Raw genomic sequence first — 21,223 nt, forward strand, 5'->3', positions numbered from 1 at the left:
TGCCGATGGTTCTCTCCCTCAGGGAGCCCAAAGGCGCTAATCTGTAAAATGGGGGTGTTAACCTAAACCCTGCCCGAGGGCACCAAGTGAGGAGCAGGCAAGACAATGGAGGGAAACGTACATGGTTTTGAATTAAAGACATTCCTGGCACAGAGCTGTTGAGCCTTAGCAGAATGGCCTTCCCGTTTCATTACCCCAGATCCCGCTCCAGCCACCCCCCGAGTCCTCACAGCCTCCCTGACCCTCCCTGGACTGAGCAGCCCAGTGGAGAGCCCAGGAAATCGATTCCAGTCCAGCAAGCAGCTGCCCTGAGCAGATCGATGCTTCCTGTTGAATGGCAGGGGGCAGGGAGGGAGGTGTCCGGGCAGGGGTGTGGTGGGGTGGGGTGCCAAGGAGGCCTTGAGAGGGTAAGCAGGACTCCACTGGGGCCTCCTGTGTTCTGCTGGGGCAGGGACAGGGGAACGAAGAGCTCAGGTGGAGAGGCAGAGGCAGGGAGCTCTGAGGGAAGGGGAAGGTTTGGGAGGCCCTGGAAGGGGAGCAGAGCTGGGGTGCACTGGGGAAGGGGCAGAGTGTTGAGACTGAAGGCCTCTGAGGGGCAGGGGCTGGGGCAGCCTGAGAAATAAGTTGGGGCTGGGGGGGGTGGCCCTCTTTCCAAGGACCCGCAGTGTGCAAAGCCAGCCGTGAATTTTCGAGTCAGAGATTCAAGCTACAGGGAAGATGCCCGGGACTGGTGAAACCCAGCTCAGAATAAGGGGAAGGGAAGGGTGGGGAAGGGGCGCTCTGGTCACCCTGGGCTCCGCCCTCCCAGCCTGGGCCGTGGGGAAGGGAACGCCCAGGCAGGGGTGACCGGGAGGCGGTGGGCTCCCCCCAGTGGCCAGCTACAGAGAAAGGCGCAGATGCTTGGGAAGAGGGCGACATTGTTATTTGTTCCACCAATTCCAAATTCCACGTTTATTTATGAGCCTGGTTTATTTTTATCCTCCACTGCACTCTTGTACATGAGATCACTGTAACTCATGATGAGAATTAAGATTCCCTAAGTTTCCGTGGCACCGTCTGGTAAGCCATCAAGCCCATCCCCACCTGGCGTATTTACCCAGATGTCACCATTTACTCTGGCTGCCGGTGGGCAATGTTCACACATGACATCATCTCCAAAGGAAGAGAATGTGGAGAAGAGAGGGGGAGGGAGAGGGAAGGAGAGCGAGGGAGGGGAGGAAGGAGAGGGAACAGCAAAGCCGCAAGCTCCTGGAGAGAGAAAAGGATTCTGGGGCCCCTGTTGTGAGGTCCCCAAGCAGCTCAGGATCTGGGGTTCAGGTCCCTGTCTCCCTCTCCCTGGAGACTGAGAGGCTGGTCAAGGTCCCTCCCTTGGGGAGCTGAGAGGCCTCACAGGTGTGTCCCTACCTGGGCGCAGGTGGGGGCTAGGCACTACTAGTTCAGGATGCCCACAGGGCCTGGCTAGGCCACAGACAGAGCAAGGGGGGGACTGCAGAAGGGTGGAGGCCCGGCTCAGACCCCAGACCCCGCAGTGCCCTGCCCGAGCACACACACTTGCGGCTCGAGGCTCCCCCGGTCCCACCGTCTGCAGCCAGAGCAAGCAGAGCCCAAGTCACCCAGGAGGAGCCCCGAGGCGACTGCCACCATCGATTGTGCCTGACAACTTCATCCTGCCGGGCGCCTGCTGCAGTCATGAAGTGTACCTTCCTGGGAGGTCAGAGGCCAGAGTCCAAAGGTCAAGATTGGCAGAGCCTCGGGGCACCTGGGTCGCGTGAGGGGATCATCCCCTGCCCGACCCCCTGTGAAGGCATAGGTCTCTCTGCCTGCTGGTGCCCCCGGTTCTGGGCTCCGTGTGCCCATGCCCCTCTGCCCCTGTCCGTCTGTGGTCCTCGGACCAGAAGCCCACGTGTGTCTCTTTGCTAAGACTATCTTTTCCGCCCCATACCACAGCAACCAAAGTCATTTTCCGGGCAATTGCCTTTCTGTAAACATTCCTGTGTAATATCCCCCCAAATTGCTAATGCCCAGCACCCTGTTGAGCCTCCCTGTCACTCCAGCCAGAGCCGCAGAGGTGGGGGCGGGCCGTGGGGGAGGGCAATCAGAGAGGAAGAGGCAGCTGGACTGAGAATTAGGGAGACGGGGCTTCATGTCCAGCTCTTGGCTGGGGCGGGGCAGAGACCCCCCCCACACACCTGCCCCCCACGTTTGCATATTCCCCACCAACCCAGCACCACCTCCCCTGAATGTCAGCCACCTCAGGAGAACCTGCCTGGGCTGGAAGGGAAGATAGAAAGGACGCGGGAGGGGAACCCGTGGCAGGGAGGCCTGGGAGGAAAGGGAGCTGACTGAAAAGCATGGAGAAGATGGTTAGATAATAAGGGTGACTTCCTGGTAACTGACAGCAGAGACACTGAAGAGGCAGGGGCAAGGCCAGGCAAGTTGTCACCACTGGGTCCCCAGGCAAGGCCAGCTCCCTTCCCCCCCCGAGTGTGAGAGGGAGGGCAGAGAAGTGGGAAGAGGCCAGATGGAACCCATCTCCCCCAAGAGGGACCACTACCTGGGCGCTGCAGTAGTGGGGTGGGGGGCAGCGGGCAAGGCAAAAGGGTGCCAGAAGCAGGGTGAGCCTTGGCTGGTGACACGTGTGATGCCCCCTCACCAGCACCCAGCACTAATCTACAGAGCCACCGTGAAGGGCCTGGGGCAGGCTGATTCTCCCCGAGGGACAGCCAGGGAAACTGAGTCTAGGGAGGTTAGTGCCAGGAGAAGAGGGAGACTGGGGCTATGGCCCGCAACCCTCTGGTCTCCCCCACCCCCATGCCCGGGAAGCCCTGCTGCCCACCAGCCCCCAGGGAAGCTGGGCATCTAGACCCAGGTGGGCTGAGGGGCTGGGACAGCAGAGCCCGGAGGGAGCCGGGAGGCAGGGGAGACCGCAGGGCACTGCCAGTCACAGCTTCACGCAGGCAGAAAAATACAAACCAATTTGCACAGATTTAAAACCCACAGAAGGCCACTTAGTTGGTAAACGAGTTGGAATCTAATTAAAGGACGTTGTCAGGGCTGAGGGAGGGAGAGCTCACCTGCCTGGGAGGAGCTGTTGCATGGCCTGCAGGGGTGGGGGCCGGCAGGAAGGAGGGCTGGGTCTCATGGGGCTTTCCCCAGGGAGAGAGAGTTTGAGGGGGGTGGGTGTTGAGTGCCCTGGGGGAGGGGCGGACACCGTCCCGGCCAGATGCCGCCTCCGCCTGCATTTCATCCTCGCCCAACGCTAGGCTGACTCCTCCTGCCGATTCCGTCCGCTGGCTCAGAGCGAGCCTCCCCAGGGCGGGGCCCACGCTTCCCCCATCAGACTAGGGCTCCCCTGGGGCAGAGCCTCGTCTCCCCCGAAGTCTAGGAAGTCGCTCAGGGCTAGGCCTGCACCTCCTCTCTGAGGGGCCATGGGGTGGGCTCCTGTTACCTCATCGGATTGGAAGCTCCCTCAGACAAGGGTCTCTTTGGTGACAGAGGTGCCGCCCCAACCAGACTGGGGGGGCTTGCAGGACAGGACAGATCTGGGAGAGGTGCAGAGACCCACAGGCCAGCTCAGGAGTGAGGCTTGGCCTCAGTACCATCTGCACCAGCGGCCCTGGCTCTGCATGGCTGTGCAGTCCCTACTGCCCCTGACCCCACGCCCCCCCAACTCCCCAGTCCCCGGGGCACACAGCACAGCGGCTCTCTAACCCCTCAGCTCTCGAGCCTGAGGCTGGGAAGAGTGATGTCTCGAGACTGTTCTACTCGCCTCTCTCTCCATCTTGAAAGCCACGCTCTGCTCTCCCTCCAGCTACACGCCCTCCACAGGAAGGAGGCCCACACACGGAGAGCCAACCTGACCGGGTCATACAGGAGCTGGAGGCTGAACCGGAACCAGAACCCAGGCGTCCCGGCGCCCAGAGACAAGGATTCTTCCACCCCCCTAGGCCACTTCCCAGAAAGCAATTGCCAAGGGAGCCCCCCTCCAGGTGGCGGGCCCCCGGAGGGCACCGCCTAACACCCTCCTTAGGAAGAATCAGCAGTGAGGTGGGAAATGGACCCTTGGGCCCCAAAGAAGAAGAGCTGTGTGTCACAGCCCAGCCACACCCCAGGCGCCCATCCCAGCCGGGGGGTGGGGGGAAGCTCACCGCTCAGAAATCAGAGTCCCTGTGTGGTGTCCCAACCCCTCTCCTTGCAAAATAGCCAACACGCCAGCCCCTTGGCCAGAATTTCAGATGGACACCCCCTCTTCTCCCCGCACCCCGGCCCCCCTACCCAGCAAGGCCATGGCATCACCAAAAACCGCTGGATCGGGGGTGAGAAAGCTCCGTTCAGACCCAGCTCTGCCGCTGACGAGCATGTCGGGCCGCTCCTTTGGTCTTGGTTTTTGTTTTCAGAGCTTGTGACACCCAGACAGGCACATGGGGCCTGCACTGTGCAGAGGCGCCGGCCCAGGGAGTGAGAGGGGCACAGTCCCGCCCTGACTCCCCCAACTGCCTGATTGCCTCTCACTCCACTGTCAGCATGCTGTCCTCAGAGCCAGGGCTGTGGGGCTTGGATTTTTAGCTACTAAGGAAGATCTGGCTAATTGGCTAATCTGGCTAATGCAGAGGGGACCCTGTCAGACCCCAAGGCCCCAAGCCTTTGCTGGGAAAGCTGGAAGTGGTTCATGTGCCCAGACGGTGCCCCCGCGTTAACAGGCAGACTCCCGCAGGAAATGCCCACCGTCACATGCCTGGGGGTGGTGTCCTGTCAGCGGCACACCTCCTTGCAGAGGCCGCAGAGGGGAACGCAGGCCCGGAGGAAGGAGGGGTGCAAACACAGGGGTGGGCAGAGCGGCCGGCAGACGCCTGTCCGTGCTCCCAGCCCTGCCCCCACTCCAGTGAGGCTGCCAGAGAGACTTCTCTCCCCGGGGGGGGTCCAGCCTAAGGGTGCTAAGGCCAGGGCAGTGGGTGTGGGCAAGGGGCCTTTACCGTGCCCCTAAAGCCTGCCCAAAGGGAGGCATCTGGTTCCCATGAGAAGAGACCCCAATCTGCTGGAAGCGAGGGGGAGAAGCCCCACCCATCACCCCGCCTCACCGCAGGGGGAGTTGTCACTGCCCAGTAATCACCCAGGGCCTCCGCCGGGCGAGTCCCCTCCACAGCCTCCTCAGCGCCGCCACCCCGCATGGCGTAGGCTCTCTCTAGGAGGTCTCCTCTGCCAGCACCCAGGCGGCTCCCTCCACCACCAGCACGATTGGGGTCGTGCTGCCCCCAGAGTCCAAGTGCGCCCTCAGTGGCTCATACTTCTGCTCGCTCACACTTCCATCGTCACACTTGGGCACTGTGGCACGTGCCCAGCACATACGCGCAGCCACAGACCGCCTCACCTGCAGCCCCCACGGGCATCTACAGGGCACGCCTGGGCCTGAGAGGACTGGGGTTGCCGCGCAGACGCCACCCTGACTCGCCACGCTGCCGTCTCAGATGCCGCAAGGACGGACAAGGTGCTGTGCCCACGCACGCATGTCATGTACATGTAAGACCCCCTGAGAGACTGCAGTGCACGTGGGAACCCCGTCAAGTGCCAGGTCAGCGCACCTCCAGCTCACAGTACAAGACAGCAGGGACGCCACTGGCCCACCCTGGGTCCAGCTGCACCTGCTCAGGAAGGCGACTTCCTCGGCCCCTCTCCTGCTTCGTCAGCGTCAGGCTTTCCTTGCGGAAGTGCTTACATTCTGTCTCGAAACAGAGGGATGGGCCTAGTGACCTCAAGGCCACTCCACTCTGACCAGTGTTCAACCACAAGGCTGCGCCAAGGACTGAGGTGCTCCTGTCAGGCCTGGGTACCCAGCCCGCCTCTGCCTCTGCCGGTGCTCCGCCTCCTCCACCAGGGCGAGGGGCGGGGGCCTCTGGCCTGCTTCCCCCTGCTGCTGCAGGAAGAAAGACAGGGCTCAGCCCTCTCCTGCATTAATTGCTCCAGCAAGCTGACCAAGAAGGTAGACGTCCAGGTTAGCACCACGAGAGACTGGAGGAAGCAGAAGGAAGGCAGCCTGGGGCTTGGAGAAGGCAGGAGACTCAGCGAGCTCTGTGCCAACCACGGGGTGCAGGCTGACCTGGAAAGCCCGACCAGATACCAGGGGCGTCTCTCAGAAGTTCTCCCTGTTCTTGTCCAGCCAGAACCTTCCCAGGACACAGGGAGGTGGAGCACAGGCTGGGAGGCACACACAGAGGAGAAACACACAGTCTCCCCTTCCAACTATCTGCAAAAGACCCGACCCACGCTCCCCCCACCCCAGCCACGGCAGTCTATGAATGAGGGCTCTGACAGCCGGTATCACTCAGTTCTGAGTCACCTTGGGCGGCTGCTCCCCCCTCATTCTACAGGTGAGGAAGTGGAAGTTCGGGAAGGGGTGACTTGTCCAAAGTCAAAGTTGAGCCTGATCTCAGTCGCAGGGGTCCTCAGCTCAGATCCCCCTTCTTTCCCTGCACCCTGCGGCTGCTGAGGAAGATGCTGACTCTGCCTCCAAGGCATCCCTGAGCGTTCCTGCTAGCCATCGGGCCAGAGCCCCTTGCGTCTCCTCCATCTATCCCGCGGCTCTCTTCCCCAGAGAAGACAGAGACCCTCAACCCCATCCTCTCCGAGGTCTGAAAGAGCGAAAGGGACTCTTCCCAAGGGCGTTGCTGAGAAGCCAGAGGCGAGGCAGGGAGCAGAGCTGCCCCAGGGCCACCAGAGCCCAGGCGGGGCCGGGGGGGCACAGCCCTGAAAGAACCTCTGGGGCACCTGCCCTCCCCCAGCCCTCTTCTCACACCTTCGCTGGGTGCAGGGTCTTCCCAGCCCCTGCCACCGGCTGTGCCAAGACGGCAGAAGTGCAAGTCCTCGCTGTTCCAGCAACGCCATGCCGTCAGGGCTTGGGCACCTCCAAGAACACAGACCTCATGACGCCCACCTTGTGGGTCTCCTGCTTCCTTACTTCCAGAGTCTGTGTCCATGGCTCTCACAGGGACCCAGGGACGCAACTTCTTCCTTTGGAGGAGGACGGAGGGACCTGAACTCAAATGCTCTTTCCTGAGCCCGCCACCTCGGCAATTCTCTGTGTGGCCTGCGTGAGCCCCTCCCCAGCCATCCGCACTGCCCTCTGTTGGGTGAGCCCCACGTCATCCCCACCCCTCTCAGTTGGTGGCCTTCAGAGCTACTCCAATGGTCCAGATGAGGTCCGAGCAGCCCAAAGGACCCCTTTCAGCTTCCGTCCCCACCAGCCCTCCTCCTGCCCCTGCATACGTGCCAGGGAAAAGAAATACCCAGGGCACACACAGCCCTCCTCCAGGACCAGAACGTTCCTTCTGTGCCTCCTGCTCCTCACTCTCGGGCCTCCCCTGACCTCAGGCCTCCGGGGCCAACTAGACTCCTCCCACCTGGGACTAGTGACTCTCCTGGCAAGGTCAGCGGAATCTGTCTGCTTCTTCCAGGCACTTCCACCTGCCCTCAGTGCCTGACCCTGCTAAAGTGAGTCAAAGATTCAAGGCGTCTGCTCTAGGTCTTAGCCTCTTCCTCACAGCCCCAGCAAGGCTGATGCAAGCTCCAGGCACCAAAGGGTGTGCCCAGGAGTCTGAGGGCGCAGGCTGCTTTGCCTGTAATTCTCTGGTTCGTGGCCTGAGGCCCCGGAGGCCCTGTCCAGCAGCCAGACCTCTCAGGGGTATAGCCCGGCCACACTTTGAATACTGGAAAACCACAGCCCACAAGATAATATCTGATGCATATTAACCACGCAGTGCTTCCTCCCTGCCCTCCTACTTCCTTCTCCCGGCGCTGACCCTGCCCCGCTGACACAGGGCCCCGGGCCTGTGATGAGAAGCTCCCCCACTCCTAGCTGCTCCCCTAACCGTGCCCCAACTGTGTGTCTGGATCCCAGGCTTGCACAGTGGCTAATTCTGGCGTCTCATCAGACAGTAATTACGGGGGAATCAGCAATGCTCTTATCTCCGCAGCTCGGCACCTGTCACCGCGCTGCCATCGCCAGGCTGCTGGGATGGGACCGGAAGCTGAGGGAGGAGGGGTGCACTGGAGGGAGGGGTGCCGACTCCCTCCCTGGCTCTGCAGTCCTCATCTCCTTCAACCCTGCCTCCCCACAAGGCCTGCGGTGCATGTGAACCTCGAGGCCACTGGCCTCCATTTCTCGGGGTGTGCACTGAATGCATGTGTCATGTGTCACATGTACACACACCCCTGACCAAACAGAGTGGGGAGGACACAGCAAGCCAAGGCTCAAATCTTGCCTTGGCCACTTCTCATACAGGTGACCTTGAACAAGTCATTTCACTTCTCTGGCTGACAGCTTCCTAACAGCAAAATGGGAAACCAGTGTCTGCTTTAGGGAGATGGGTAAAAATAAATATGTAAAGTATCTAGCACAGTGCCTGGCACATGTACGGTCATATATTCACTCAGCAAACAAGTGGTACATATACACTCTGTGCTGGGCATTGTGAAGATGCCAAGATACATTAATCACAGTTTCGTGAGAATCACACACAGGTCGCATTGAGACACCGGCATTGTGTTTGGCAGGAGGTGTTTTCTTTTGTTTTGTTCTCTTGCAGTTTTAGTGCTTTTAAGGAGCCCCCGTGCTTTTCTCTTCCCCGCAGTCCCCACCGTCCCCTATTGCCTCACTCACTACTTCCCTGTGTCCTACTCCTGAAGGCACCGAGCTCACTGCCCCTAAGAGTAAAGTGGACTAGTAGGCTGTTTGTCCAGAACCAAGGCCAGGAGAGATTTGACCGGGGGGTGGGAGTTCAGAGGGGCCAATCAGGGGTAGTTCCGGAGGGGTGCTTCGGGGAGGTGCTGGCGAAGGGAGGGCAGGACGGGGAGGTGACAAAGGGAGGTGTCCCCGGAAGAAGAATCACGGCAGCAGAGGCTCCCGGAGGGAAAGGCCAGGCCTGATGGGAGCTGATGGAGTCAGCCATGTCTCAGGATGTCCCTCCCCATGTTAGACCTCTAGGCCCCACGCTCCAGCACCTCCTGCTTCTCCAGAACCTTCCAGAGTGCTTTCCTAGGTGGTCTCACTGGTGGAGCTATGCTATAAGACCACCTCTCCTTGTCTCACAACCAAGCAGCTGTCACAGCTAAGCCACCGTGTCGTTTCCCGGTCCGCACGGGTCTTTTCCCGGTGGAACGGAACTCTGCTGGAATGGAAAGAGGTCTGCAAGCCGGAACTCTCCAACCTCCAGCCCCCTCCCGGCCCCGCCCCCACCTCTGAGCGGAACCAGGAATGGGGTTAGGGAGGAGGATGGAGATGGACCTCAGAGTGGGCGTGAACCACAGAGGAACCCTGCCTGTGGGAGCGCCGAAGTGAGGCAAAGGTGCGCCCCTCTGCACACAGCGTGTGGGACTGAGACCCGACCTCAGGAAGGCGGAAGGCAAAACAGAAGGAGGGGGAGGGGCTGAGGCTGCCACGACCAGACCGAGCCTCTGTGTGACCTTGAGCGTGTTACTTCACCCCTCCGGCCTGTCTCCTCCCCGAAACGAGACAAGAGCATGGAGTCGTGAGGATAAAATGAATTAACACATGGACAGAGCTTAACGCAGCACAGATGGCTCAGACGTATGGGTCGTTACTAGTTGCATTATTATCAGGGATGACTCCCCCCCACCCCCAACACTCAGCAACAAGTAAAGGAGGCCCCAACGGCTTGCCAGCCCTCCACCCCCAAGCCCTTCTCTCTCAGAGCCCGCAGAGGGAGCTCAGAGGTCTCTTCTAACCGCAGCGGAGCCAACGCTGAGCGTTGAGGCGCTGGCCCCACTGCGTCCACCTCCGCCTCCCTGATGTCGCCCCACCCCCACGCCGGGTGTCATTCCAACAACCCTGCACCGCTTCTCCAAACCCACCCACGTCGCATTCCACTCTGGGTTTTAAAGCAGGTTGGGGATGCTCCCCCTCTTTACTGATGTAAAAAGTAAGTCTTGAAAGATACTGAGCTCCCTGTCTCTGGAAGTATTCCAGAAGGGGGTGAGTGGAAGAGGGGAGGGTTCAGGCCCCCGCCCCACCATTCTCTTCCCCTGAGCCTTGTGCCCCGGACCTTTGCCGTCTGTGTGGGGAGGGCAGAGGTGGCCTTCAAGACCAGGACAGGGCAGGGGGGAAGGACTGCGGTCTCTGGTCACCCCTGCCTTCTCCTGACAACAGTGGAGGGTGGGGGAGGGGAGGGAGCAGTGCCGTAGCTCTTTTAGGAAAACGGTAATTGTAATTAAGAGGCAGACAAACGAGCTCTCTGCATTTTGTCTCCGAGCAAAGTTATTAAAAAGCCATCAAGGCGGCAGCAGCCACAGTGGCAGAGAGAGCTGCCTCCCCAGGCCGCTGGCCCGGACTGGGGCTGGTGCATCCTTCAGGGAGCTGGAGAAGGGCTGGAGGACACGGAGGCCCAAGCAGCCAGGGCGGGGATTCTGCAGCCCCTCTCCCAAGGCAGGGGCAGGGGCAGTCCCCAGACAGTCTCCAGGGCACGCCCTGCTCACGCCCAGAACAGGGCAGGGGTGGGAGGGGGGACAGAAAGGGACCCAGCAGTGGGGCAGCCCCTGCTGTGGGCCAGGCTCTGGACCAGCTACTGCTTTTCCTTTTCACTTAACAACATGCTTGGTAGGTGTTCCCGTACCATCTCGCCTGCAAGAACATGGGGGCTCAGAAGGGGAAAGTGGTTTGCCCTTGGCGGCCGCACAGCTAGGAAGCAGCGTAAATGAGGCATGGAACCCAGGTCAGGCTGACCCTCCAGGCAGAACCCCAGGCTGCCGGTCAGGGGCAGAGAAGCCGGGGCTGGGCACCCTGCCCATTTTTCCTCCCCCAGCCTGGGCTCCCCGAGGCCCTGGACCAACAATGCTTCCCACAGTCCCCAGGGTTGCTGGGGACTTGGTAGGGGGGCCTTGGTCACTGCTTGCTTGGGGAAGCACACTGTGAGAGGGTGCCATTGGGCCCAGGGGCACTCTACAAGGACATAAAGTACAGAGCAGCTGCCCACAGAAAGAGCAGTGGCGGGTAGGGACATCGGTGGACACAGAGGCACAGCCCTGGGACTGGCAGGCACTCTGCAGTCAGCTGGCCAGGCCCCAGCCCCAGGCCCCACAGCTGGTGAATCAGACAACCCCTTAAGCTCTACCGGTCCACCCATCTCGGTCACTGTCGGACTCTGAGCCCCGCCCAGAGACCGCACGGAGGAGGTACTCAACAAATCTGTTCCGAATGAAAGAGTGGATGCATTCATGAAGGAATGAACAAATGGCTGAATAAATGAAACGAGGTCTCAGGTCTACAAGGGTCTATAAACAAAGCTGTATTGAGGTTGGATGTGGTCCCATCTTCTCCCCTCCCCCACCTTCTCGCCACAGCTGGACCATGGACTTCTTTCCCCCCCATGAGAAGGGTCCCTTCCCCCGAGGCCACCAGACCCCTCAGCAGAAAGCTCCTGTCTCCTCCACCCTCCCCGGTTACGTGGAAGCTGTGCCGCCAGCACACACGCACATGCACACGGGCTTGCGCACGCACGCTAACTCACATGCACACCCATGCAGACAGACGCATTCTCTGCCAGGCAAGGTGCCCTCCCCAGAGTCAGATCTCTGCTGTCCCCTCCCCTGGCAGAGGTCTGGGCCCACCAGGGACGGCCCCCTCCCCCATCTGTGGCCCTCTAGGCTGGGGAGGGGCATCTGGCTGGGGAGCAGTGGGAGTGGAATGACGGGGGAGGCCTCCCTCCTGGCTTACCAACCTGGAGACTTTAAACAGAGGGAACAGAGTCCTGGAGGCTTCCCTCCCGCTGCACGCTGGAGCCCTGGGTGAGGGACAGGAAAGGAGGAAAGTCGTGAATGAATGCCCAGAGCTGGGGAAGAGGAGCTGGAGAGAGGAAGGGGCTGGGGCAGGGCTCCCAAAGTGGGCCGGGCTGAGCAGGGGCCTTGGGCCATGGAGGAGGGGACAGGGACAGCAAGGCAGAGCCTTAGGAGCTGTCCATTGGGCGGTCACTGGGGGCTGGGGGGCAGGCAGGATGGCGACTGGGTGTTGGAGGAAGAACAGGGACTGAAGGGGCAGAGACACTGGTGGGAGACAGACAGGAGGACAGACAGCAGGACGACACAGAAAACACGGGGTCCCCAGAATGAGGTCCCCAGGGCAGACGGCCTACAAACCTGGTTCTCTTCCCAGAAACGGGGCAGACTCTTTCCTGGGGTGCCCACCCAAGATCCTAAGTGACAGCACCTCGGAGGGCTCCTCTGCCTCCCGAACCCGTCACCCATTTCCGGAAGGTGGGTGAGTTCAGAGTCAGAGGGGACTGCCATCGTGGCTCTGCTGACAACCCTCTTCCAGCCAAGAGACCCCCGTTTCCTGTGATCAGCTCCTACCGCCGAGGAAGGCCCCCTCCCCTGACTGCAGCAGAGGGAACAGACATTCCGCATCCAACATGCATCCACACACTCACTGTGGCAGGGGCCGTGCGAGGGGAGGCGCCCCTGCCCCAAGCTGCCGCCCTGCACCCTGCGTCTCACTCCTGCTCTGCACTCACTGGCCCTCAAACTGCCAGACAGACCTGCCCGAGCCTTCCATCATGGCTGCCTCCTCCACCCACCCTCCCCACAGGGAGGCCCTTCTCACTGTGCTCTCTCTCCCTGGGGCTGCTCTCTCTCCCTGGGGCTGCAGGAGCCACCCTTTTTTTTTTTTTTAAGATTTTATTTATTTATTTTTAGAGAGGGAAGGGAGGGAGGGAGGGAGAGAGAGAGAGAGAGAGAAACAATAATGTGCGGTTGCTGGGGGTTATGGCCTGCAACCCAGGCATGTACCCTGGCTGGGAATGGAACCTGGGACACTTTGGTTCCTAAGCCCGCGCTCAATCCACTGAGCTACGCCAGCCAGGGCCTGAGCCACGCTTTTTTATACATGGTTTCATTTTCTGCAGTTTTGGTTACCCCTGGTCAACTGCAGCCCAAAAATATTCTGTGGAAAATTCCAGAAATACACAATTCATGAGCGTTAAACTGCAAGCCGTCCTAAGTCGCAGGATAGAATCTCGCGCCTTCCTGCTCTGTCCCACCTAAGACGTGAATCATCCCTTTGTCCAGTTTTTCTACTGCCCCACCTGCCAGCGGCCATCTCGCCCATCAGATCCGCTGTCACCGTGTCACAGTGCTTGTGCTCAAGGAACCCTTATTTTACTTAATAATGACCCCACAGTCACTCACATAGCTTGTATCACAGTATATTGTTCTATTATTAGTGGTTATGGTTCATCTCTTACTGTGACTCATGATCAATGAAACGTTATCATAGGTATGTATAAGTAGGAAAAAAAAACATAATATATGTAGGGTTGGTACTATCTGAAGCCTCAGGCATCCATTGGGGATCTCGGGATGTATCCCCCATAGGGAAAGGGGGGACTACTGTACCGGTCTATTGTCTGTTGCCTTTCATCCTGGGGCACGCAGCCTCAAGACCGTTCCTGCCCGGAGACACTGCGGCCCCGGCACCCTCCGGGGCACCGCCCTCCCTTGGCTGGCTCAGAACCATCCATGCCCACATCACGTCTGGCTGCAAGCGCTCACAGAGCCTCCTGCCAGTCTCACGGTTCCAGTTTTCTCACCAATTACCCACGACGCAGGCACCCCAAGGAGAAACAACTGCCGCATCCAGATGCTGGGACTTGGACCAGGGGGAGAAATCAGGGAGGCTCACTGCCATGCCTGGCCCAGGGGGCTTCCCGGGTGGAGCGCTGGGTTGGGGGCTGGGGCGTGGACAGAGGGCCACAGGGTAGGGGCAGTGAAGACCCCGGAGGGCCAGCTTCCTTTCCACCACCAGCTTTCAGTGGTGGCTCCAGGGGCCCAGCCCCAGCGAGGCTGAGATCTAAAACCCAAATCTGAGTGTGAAAAATGACAAAAGAGGGTTTCTCATGTAAGCCCCTTCCCCCAGAGGGAATGGTCTCCCATTCAATCATTCAGTTGGTTGGAGAAGAGGATGGTGAAGACGAAGAAATGACTACTTATCGGAGGCTCATGATGGGCTAGGAACTCAGCCTGTATTACTCCATTTAATCCTGGTACCCACCCGGTGAGGACACCGCTGTTACCAGTCCCAAGTTACAGATGAGAACACTGAGCTTCAGAGAGGCGAAGTATCTGCCCAAAATCACACAGCAAGTCAACGCAGGGATGCCAGCCCAGGCCCGTCCGACCCCAGAACCTGAGCTCTCGGCCAGTGAGCAAAACGGGGCGTCCTACCCGTTCTCCCCAGTCTTGGCTATTTCCCATTCAGTGCCCTCTGGAAAGTGCTGCCTAAAGTCTAACCTCTTTCCATCCCATGCTCCAGTATAAACTATTTCGTAAGGACCGTAAGTGGAAGAGAAGGCTTCGCTTCAGTATCTTTCTGCCTCGTCCTAGGGGTGAGAGGCAAAAGATTCCAACCCTGAGCTGCTGACGGACCCGGGAGGGGCCCGGGGAAGGAGGTGAGCTCTTAGGTCCCGGAGAAGGGGGTCCAGGATTTCCCAAGCGCCATCCTTACGTGAGACTTCGGCTCTCTCCGGGAGCTGCCTTCCTGCTTCCCCGCCTCCATCACGGAAGAGGCTCAGGAAGCCCCTCAGGGGGTCCTTGTTTTAACATCCGAAAATCCCCTCCACACCCAGGTTATGCAGAGCCTGAAAAGTCGGGGTGCTGGAAAGTCCTAAGAGCCCCCACTTCCCCTCAGAGCCCCACCTTCCGACTTAGGAGGCTGGGACAAGAATGGGGGGTCATCAGGCCGGCCTGGCCAGGAAGCGGGAACAGAGTGGGCAGGGACCAGCCCCAGAGAGTGGGCAGAGAGGCTGGGCAAGGCTGCAAGGGCTTCAGCGAGCCTCAGAATGCCTCCCAATGAGCTGGGATCGTTAATTCTTCCCCAATGAGGCAGATGTCGGTGCCTGGGGTGATGCTACAGATGCCTCCTGTGTCTGCAATTATCACACGTCCTGGGGGGTGTGGAACACCCCACTCTACCTCCTATGCTCTGTGCAAGCCTCTCTAGCCTGGGCCTCTCTGTGGGATCTCTGGGTTTGCCCTCCCATCCCTCCCCCCACCCCTGTGTGTCCATGGGTCTGGGCCTCTAGCATGCTCTGTGGCTGGGGTGAAAAAGAAGCCAGTATCCAGGCATGAGGATATTTGCAGAGGTGTGGAAGGCCGGCATCTGAAAAGCCAACTGCTTCCCAGTCTTACTCCACACCGGGACATGCAGGCAACTGGGCCAAGTGGCTGAGGCTACCAGGAACCAGGGAGAGGTTGTCCGGGAGATGGTGAGCCACCAGCTGGAGGTGCCTCGGTGGAAGAAAACACGGACCGGATTCTAATCCCTGGCTGGAATGGAGTGTGGCAAAGTAGTTCTGCAGGGGTGGGAGGAAAAGGAGTTTATGATTTACATGATAGCTGAACCCCACAGCCACTCCTTCATGTATCCTCCAGGCTGAGAGGACAGACTCGAACAAGGTACGCCTTTGGAACACGAGGGCCTGTCTGTAAGGTGTGTGTGCTCACATGTGCACACGCGTGCCAGCATTCTCTTGGGCCAAATCTCTGTTTTTCCTGGTTTCACTGGAGCTGAGAAATATCCTTCCCACCGTCTGTGTGGACAGGCATGCGTTATCTCAGGGGAAAGGAGGTGGGTAGGGCCTATGGCAGCTGGAAGGGGCCTTAGAGATCCTCTAGTTCCACCCTCTTTCCTCCCATCAAGGGCCTTGAAGACCAGAGGGGGCAAATAACTTGCCCCAGGTCACACAGCAGTAGAGGAGGTAGACAAGCCGACACCAGTCCAGCGCTTTCTCTTTGCATTGTCCTTCACTTCTCTGCCCTTTGGGGATCAAAGATTGACTTCCCACCCCCCCTTTACCCCCCCCCCAGCAGCTCTGAACCCCTCCATCATGGCCCCCTGAACTTGGCCAACCCACAGCAGCCACAAGAAGTTCAGCTGGACCTGCCAAGCTCCTCCGGCCATCTCGCAGGTCAGCCAACCAGCTCCCTGCCCCTGAGCCACTCACGCTCACGCACACCTCTCACTGAGGTCGAAGACGCAGAGAACACCATCGGAGCTCCCCGCCCCGGAGCGGACACCCCTCACGCGGCCACCCTCTGCACACCACCACCAGGAGGCTCTTCCTCTGTCACCTCTATTCCTTCTGCGGCAGCGTGGGCCTGCTTTCTCTCCAGCTGTCCTGTGCAGAGATGGGGGAGGGGGAGGAGAACAGGTTTCCCGGCCTCCAAACACTCTGTTTGCCCAGCAGCAGGGAGGATGAGGGCAGGGTGTACCAGGATGGCTCGGCCCTGAGCCCAGCGCGTGCGTGGGGTGCGAGGGGCGTGGTGGGGGAGCGGCAGCCTGCGTGTGGGAGAAACCGCTCTTCTGGGCATGGTCCTTCCAACCGCTCATCCCCTGTGAAGCCCTAAATCTCAGAGTTCTGGAGTGTTTATTGTGTGCCAGGCGATGTGCTGGACATTTTCATCTATTACTTCACTTAATTTTCCCAACAATTCCATGGCCAGAAACTAATCCTCCCCTGAGACAGTCCATCCCTCAGGATAAATCTAACCTTGATCCCTCTTGCTGCATTTCCTCAGGCCCAGCTCTCCTTGGCGGTGGAGGGCATTGTTGCTCGTCTTCAGAAATCCCCAGCATTCCTCAGTAGCCCCACATTATATTCTCCGGGTGCCACCCTTCACCCGTCTTGCCCCGTGTGACGGGTATTATAGGGTGAAGGGAACTGGGGCGGGACTAGGGGCTGGGATCAGAGCACTGGCCTGTGCCAGACGTAGACAGGGCACATGGCAGGTGGCGGGTGTGGGGAGGCCCCGGGGCCGTCCTCACGAGATCAGTCCGGGCCAGTGGAGGTGGGCCAGTGGAGGTAGGTCCTCCCTGGTGAGGTCTGTGACCCTTGCAGGGGGCATATGACCTCACCTTTAGTGTGTTGACTAGGCAGAACCCGGAGATGGAAAGATCTAGTTCTTTCAGTGACCATCTCTCAGGTCCCAGTTCCAACCACACACTCCCAGAGCCCCGGGGGGCTGAGCAGAAACCGGCAGGGGCACAAGGCGGCAGGACTTGCCCTGGCTGTGGTGGGAGCTGAAGCCAGAGGAGGAACTCTTAGACCTAGTCCAGCTCCCGGCGTCCCCAGGCCTCCTGGTGCAGGAGGGGACACCTAAGCCCCTCTGCTAGCTTCACGTAGCCACGGGCAACTTCAGTGCATTTACACACCACTTGGCTTCTGTGTTTGGACCTTTTGGAGCAAAAGGGATGAGGGCAAGAGTCCCTGTCACTACAGCTTCCCCCCCATCCTGCCTCCAGCATGGCTGGAACACGGGGAGGCTGGACTCACCTCTCCAGAGAATGCTCAGGCCTCAGCTTCCACCCGTTGGGAGCTTCACGCAGGGAAAGCGTGGGCCAATGGGCAAAGGGAATGGCAATGGTGGGTGGGACTCTGATCCCTGTGGGTGGCACCCTCCCCCTTCAAGCAGACATCATTAATATATGCAAAGCATATGCAAATCATCCAGAAGAGAGACACAACATGGGTGGAATGCCAGAGGAGACCTTGGGGATGATCCAGCCCACACCTCCTCCTGTCGCAGGTGAGGAAAAGAGGCCCCCCTAGGAAGGGACTTGCTCAAGGTCATTCGGACTTTTGGGCACCGAGCAAGGAGCCTAATGAGGTTCTTCCTCAGTTCAGTGTTCTTTCCATAACTGTCTTGTCTTTCATATGAGGGGCTTCCCAGATGGCAAAGGGGGTACAGGGCCTAGATGGGGTTCCAGGAAGGCCTATCAGAATCCCCGCCTTCCTGCCTCTGAGCCTGGAGACGGTGTAGTGTGTGGGAGGGGAACAGCGGGCAGTGATGACCGGGCCAGTGGACAGAGGGGCCGGGGGCCGGGCATGGTTTTCCAGCAGTCCAGCGGCAGTGGAGGGCGGCAGAGCCGGAGTGGCTGAAGCCCAATGTCAGGGCAAGGTGCCCGCTGTGGTTCGGGGAGAGGCGTGACGCCCTGACTGCACGGGCACATCCCTAAGTGCTCAGCAGCTCCCTTCGGCGGGGACTCTAATGACTATGGCACCTGACAGACCATAATAAACCCAGGCCTGTCCCTTCCTCAGCTGAGGCTGCCCTCCCACCCCCACCCTGCCCCCCAACTTGGCTTCTCCACCTTCCAGACGGTCCTAGAAAGCAGGACCTGGGCTGGGGGGAAGGAAGACAGACAGATGGGAGGGGGCAGACAGCAAGAGGCCAGAGGAGACTGAGAGCAGGAGGGGAGACAAGGGCGAGAGAGCATGAAAGGCAGAGCAGGAGAAGCAGGGGCAGAGCGAGGGGAGGTCTCGAGGAAGGGAGGGGGGAGACGGAAGGGCACAGAGGGACGCAGGGGAGCCGAGAGGGAGAGGCGAGGGCTCTCCGGAACTGAGGCACCGCAGGACAAAGCGGGAGCCTGGGTGTGGGGCACAGGAACCCCACCGAGGCCTGGGGCTGTCTGGCAGGAGTTGGGGACCATGCCCCTGCCCCTCTGCCCGCCTCCCCAGCGACTGCCCAGGCTGCCAGGAAATCAGTCCTCCCTCCTCTGCGTCCCATCCTCCCTCCTCACCTCCCTCCCTCCCTTTCTCCCTCCCTCCCTCCCTCGGGGCGAGCAAACCGGCTTCCTAGCCAAATCCAAAGCCTTCATCTCCGCTTTTCAGAGCTGGGAATGAAAGAAGGGGAAGCAAGTGCAGCCCTCAAACCCGCTGACGGCCAGATTTTTATTATCTCTGCTCGAATGGGCCCTAGGAAGTCAACAAGGGAATCTTCAAAGAGCATCTCAGTGGCTCCCTGAAGCCGGCACCTGCACCGGCCCGCCCACAGCAGGCAGCCAGGGCCTGAGGGGCACAGTGCGGCCCCCAACTCCTGCCAAGCCCGGAGCCCGGATCTGAGGCTGCCAGGGACTTCACCCTCAGCCCCCCGCCCCCCCTCCCGTGCCTAGGCAGGGGCCCCTTGGCCAGGCCAGGCTGAAAAGCCGGACCCAGGGCCGCTGGGCCGCAGAGGCAGTCTCTGTCCCTCTCTGGGTCTCGAGGACACAAACCAAGGAAGAAATGAGATCTCCTTGCCAGGGCTTGGAGGAGATAAGTGCTTGGGATTCCTCGAAAGAAAAGCTTTTGTGGCAAGCCCTAGATCCTTCCCCCAGATCCCTCCCCTGAATTCTCTGCCTGCCCCGCACCCACAGACCCCATTGACTGCCTCCTGACGCCCCCTGACCCAACCCCTCCCAACCACAGCTGCCCCTCCATTCCTGAGCCCCAGGCCCACAGCTCAGGAAGATCTTCACACTCCAGTTCTGTCCATTCAAATCCTCAACCCCATCTGCCTTCTGTCCCCAAGACCTAACCTGGAGTGAGGGGTGGCGGGGCGGGGGGCTAAAACAGACCTGTTACTTCAAAAAATCCTCTCCCCCCTAAACTTGGATTTTGTCAGAGAAAGCCAGGGCTGGCGTTGGGCAGATGGCAGCCATGCCACCGCCCCCACTCCGCGGGCTCTGACCACATCACTGAGATCAATGCCCACAGCCAAAGAAGGAATCAATGGTCCTAATTAAACCCTTTTTCCAGGGTGGGTCCCTGGCCAGAGAGAGAGAGAGGAGGAGAGAAAGAGAGAAAGAGCACCTGAGAATCTGCATCCCAGCACCAGCCCCGTTCCCTGCACATCTCTAGGAAACCTTCAGCCCAGAGGGAATCAGGTCATGAAGACCCCAGAATGCCCGTATTAGGCAACAAGGCACGCAGAAAGCCTGGGGTGGGGGCAGGTCTCATGCCCAGGGCCACTTCCCCTGAGAGCTCCCCCCTTGCCACTCGCCACAGCCTGAGGACCACAGTTGCTTCTTCCCGATCCCCAGAGCACATGGGGCACCGGGTCTCCATCCCAGCCCTGAGGGTTATCACGATAACGGGCGGTCATGGTCAGGGCGGAAGGAGCAGGGCTAGGGGGGCACTGGACAAAGACCCTCTTGTCCCCAAGGCGGGGTGGCAGGAAGCCAGAGCAAAGCCTTTACACTCGCTGCCAGCGGTGCCTGGGTGCCAGGCAGTCTGGGTTGGGGCGATCTTATTCTCGGGACCCCCCCATCTTATGCCCACGGCCCTCACCCCCATCCCTTGCTTGCACACCAGCCCATGAGCAAAGTCTCTGCCCCAACTCTCAGCTTGCCCGGAACCCTCCTCCCTGTGTGAGTGTCGGGCCCTGACCCTTGCCCACAGTGGCCCCAACACCGACCAGAAACAGCAAAAACCCTCACACGTAAACCATAACTGCCCTCCACATATGTACAAACGCACAACCTCGCCAGAAACCTCCACCATCACAGCTGCCACCAATAATGACAGTCTCATTATTTTCGCAGTGACAGTCTCTATCAAATGCATCATCAATTCTTTAAGACCAGCAAGAGACACAGAAGGGAATGAGGGAAACTGAGGCACAGAGACAGCAAAGCAGCTGTCTCAAGGTCACACAGGCCAATATATCCAGAATTCCACCCCCACCAAAGGGCTCAAACCCCAAATCAAGAAACAGTCAGACCCACCAGCCTGGAAGTCTGGTCGGCTGCCCCCCACTCCCAGCCTTCCATCTGTTTTCCAAAACAACAGTAGCTCCAACATCTTCTGAAAGGCTTCATCCAGGAACCTCAGCTCAGGGGACCCACTTCCCTTAAAGTTGGGGGCTGCAAGACCTGGTTGCATAGCATTTGGGAGTGGGAAGAACAGTCCAGGGTCCCCTCCTTGCACAGTCCCTGCTCCTGCTCACCTGGCTCCCTTCGGCCCCCAGGGTCCTTTGGTCCGGCCTCCTCCCTGGGAGATCGGGAGCTGCCCTCAGCTGTCCTCTCCCACCAGGCCAGGGCAAAGCGCCGGAGGCACTGCCAGGGCTGCATGGGGAAGGGTGGGGCGGGGGTGCTCGCACCAGTAGCCGCACACACCGCGCTGGGCTCTGCCAGCCGAGCTGCGGAGGCACCCGGCCGGCCCCCTCGGCTTCCACTAGCATCCTGCTGCCCCCACCGACAGGACTCAGAGCTGGTCCGGGAGCTTCTGACGTAGCAGGGGGGTGCGTGGGAGGAGGGAGGGAGCCAGGGGCGTCCCGTCCCCAGCCCCTCCCTCTGCCCGTCAGCCTCCAGCGGTCCCTAACTCTTCACTAACCCTAGACGCTCTGCCCAGCTGGGGGCGCCCTCCCCTTGCCCTCTCCAGGGGGAGGGCTTAAGATCAAATGGCCCCTC

General features: G+C 59.9%; 1 protein-coding gene across 1 annotated transcript in view; it reads right to left on the reverse strand.

Moving 5' to 3' along the window:
* Positions 1-20,998, reverse strand: part of SRCIN1 (SRC kinase signaling inhibitor 1) — a 65,572-nt gene extending 44,574 nt beyond the window's left edge. The window contains 2 exon segments of the mRNA XM_045837152.1: positions 11,727-11,789; positions 20,761-20,998. Coding sequence (XP_045693108.1) covers positions 11,727-11,789; positions 20,761-20,884 — 187 coding nt within the window. The 5' untranslated portion in view covers positions 20,885-20,998.
* Positions 20,999-21,223: the final 225 nt, after the last annotated feature.

The sequence above is a fragment of the Phyllostomus hastatus genome, unplaced genomic scaffold, assembly GCF_019186645.2.
Source record: "Phyllostomus hastatus isolate PE091 unplaced genomic scaffold, TTU_PhHast_1.1 phas_contig_210, whole genome shotgun sequence".
NCBI lineage: Eukaryota > Metazoa > Chordata > Mammalia > Chiroptera > Phyllostomidae > Phyllostomus > Phyllostomus hastatus.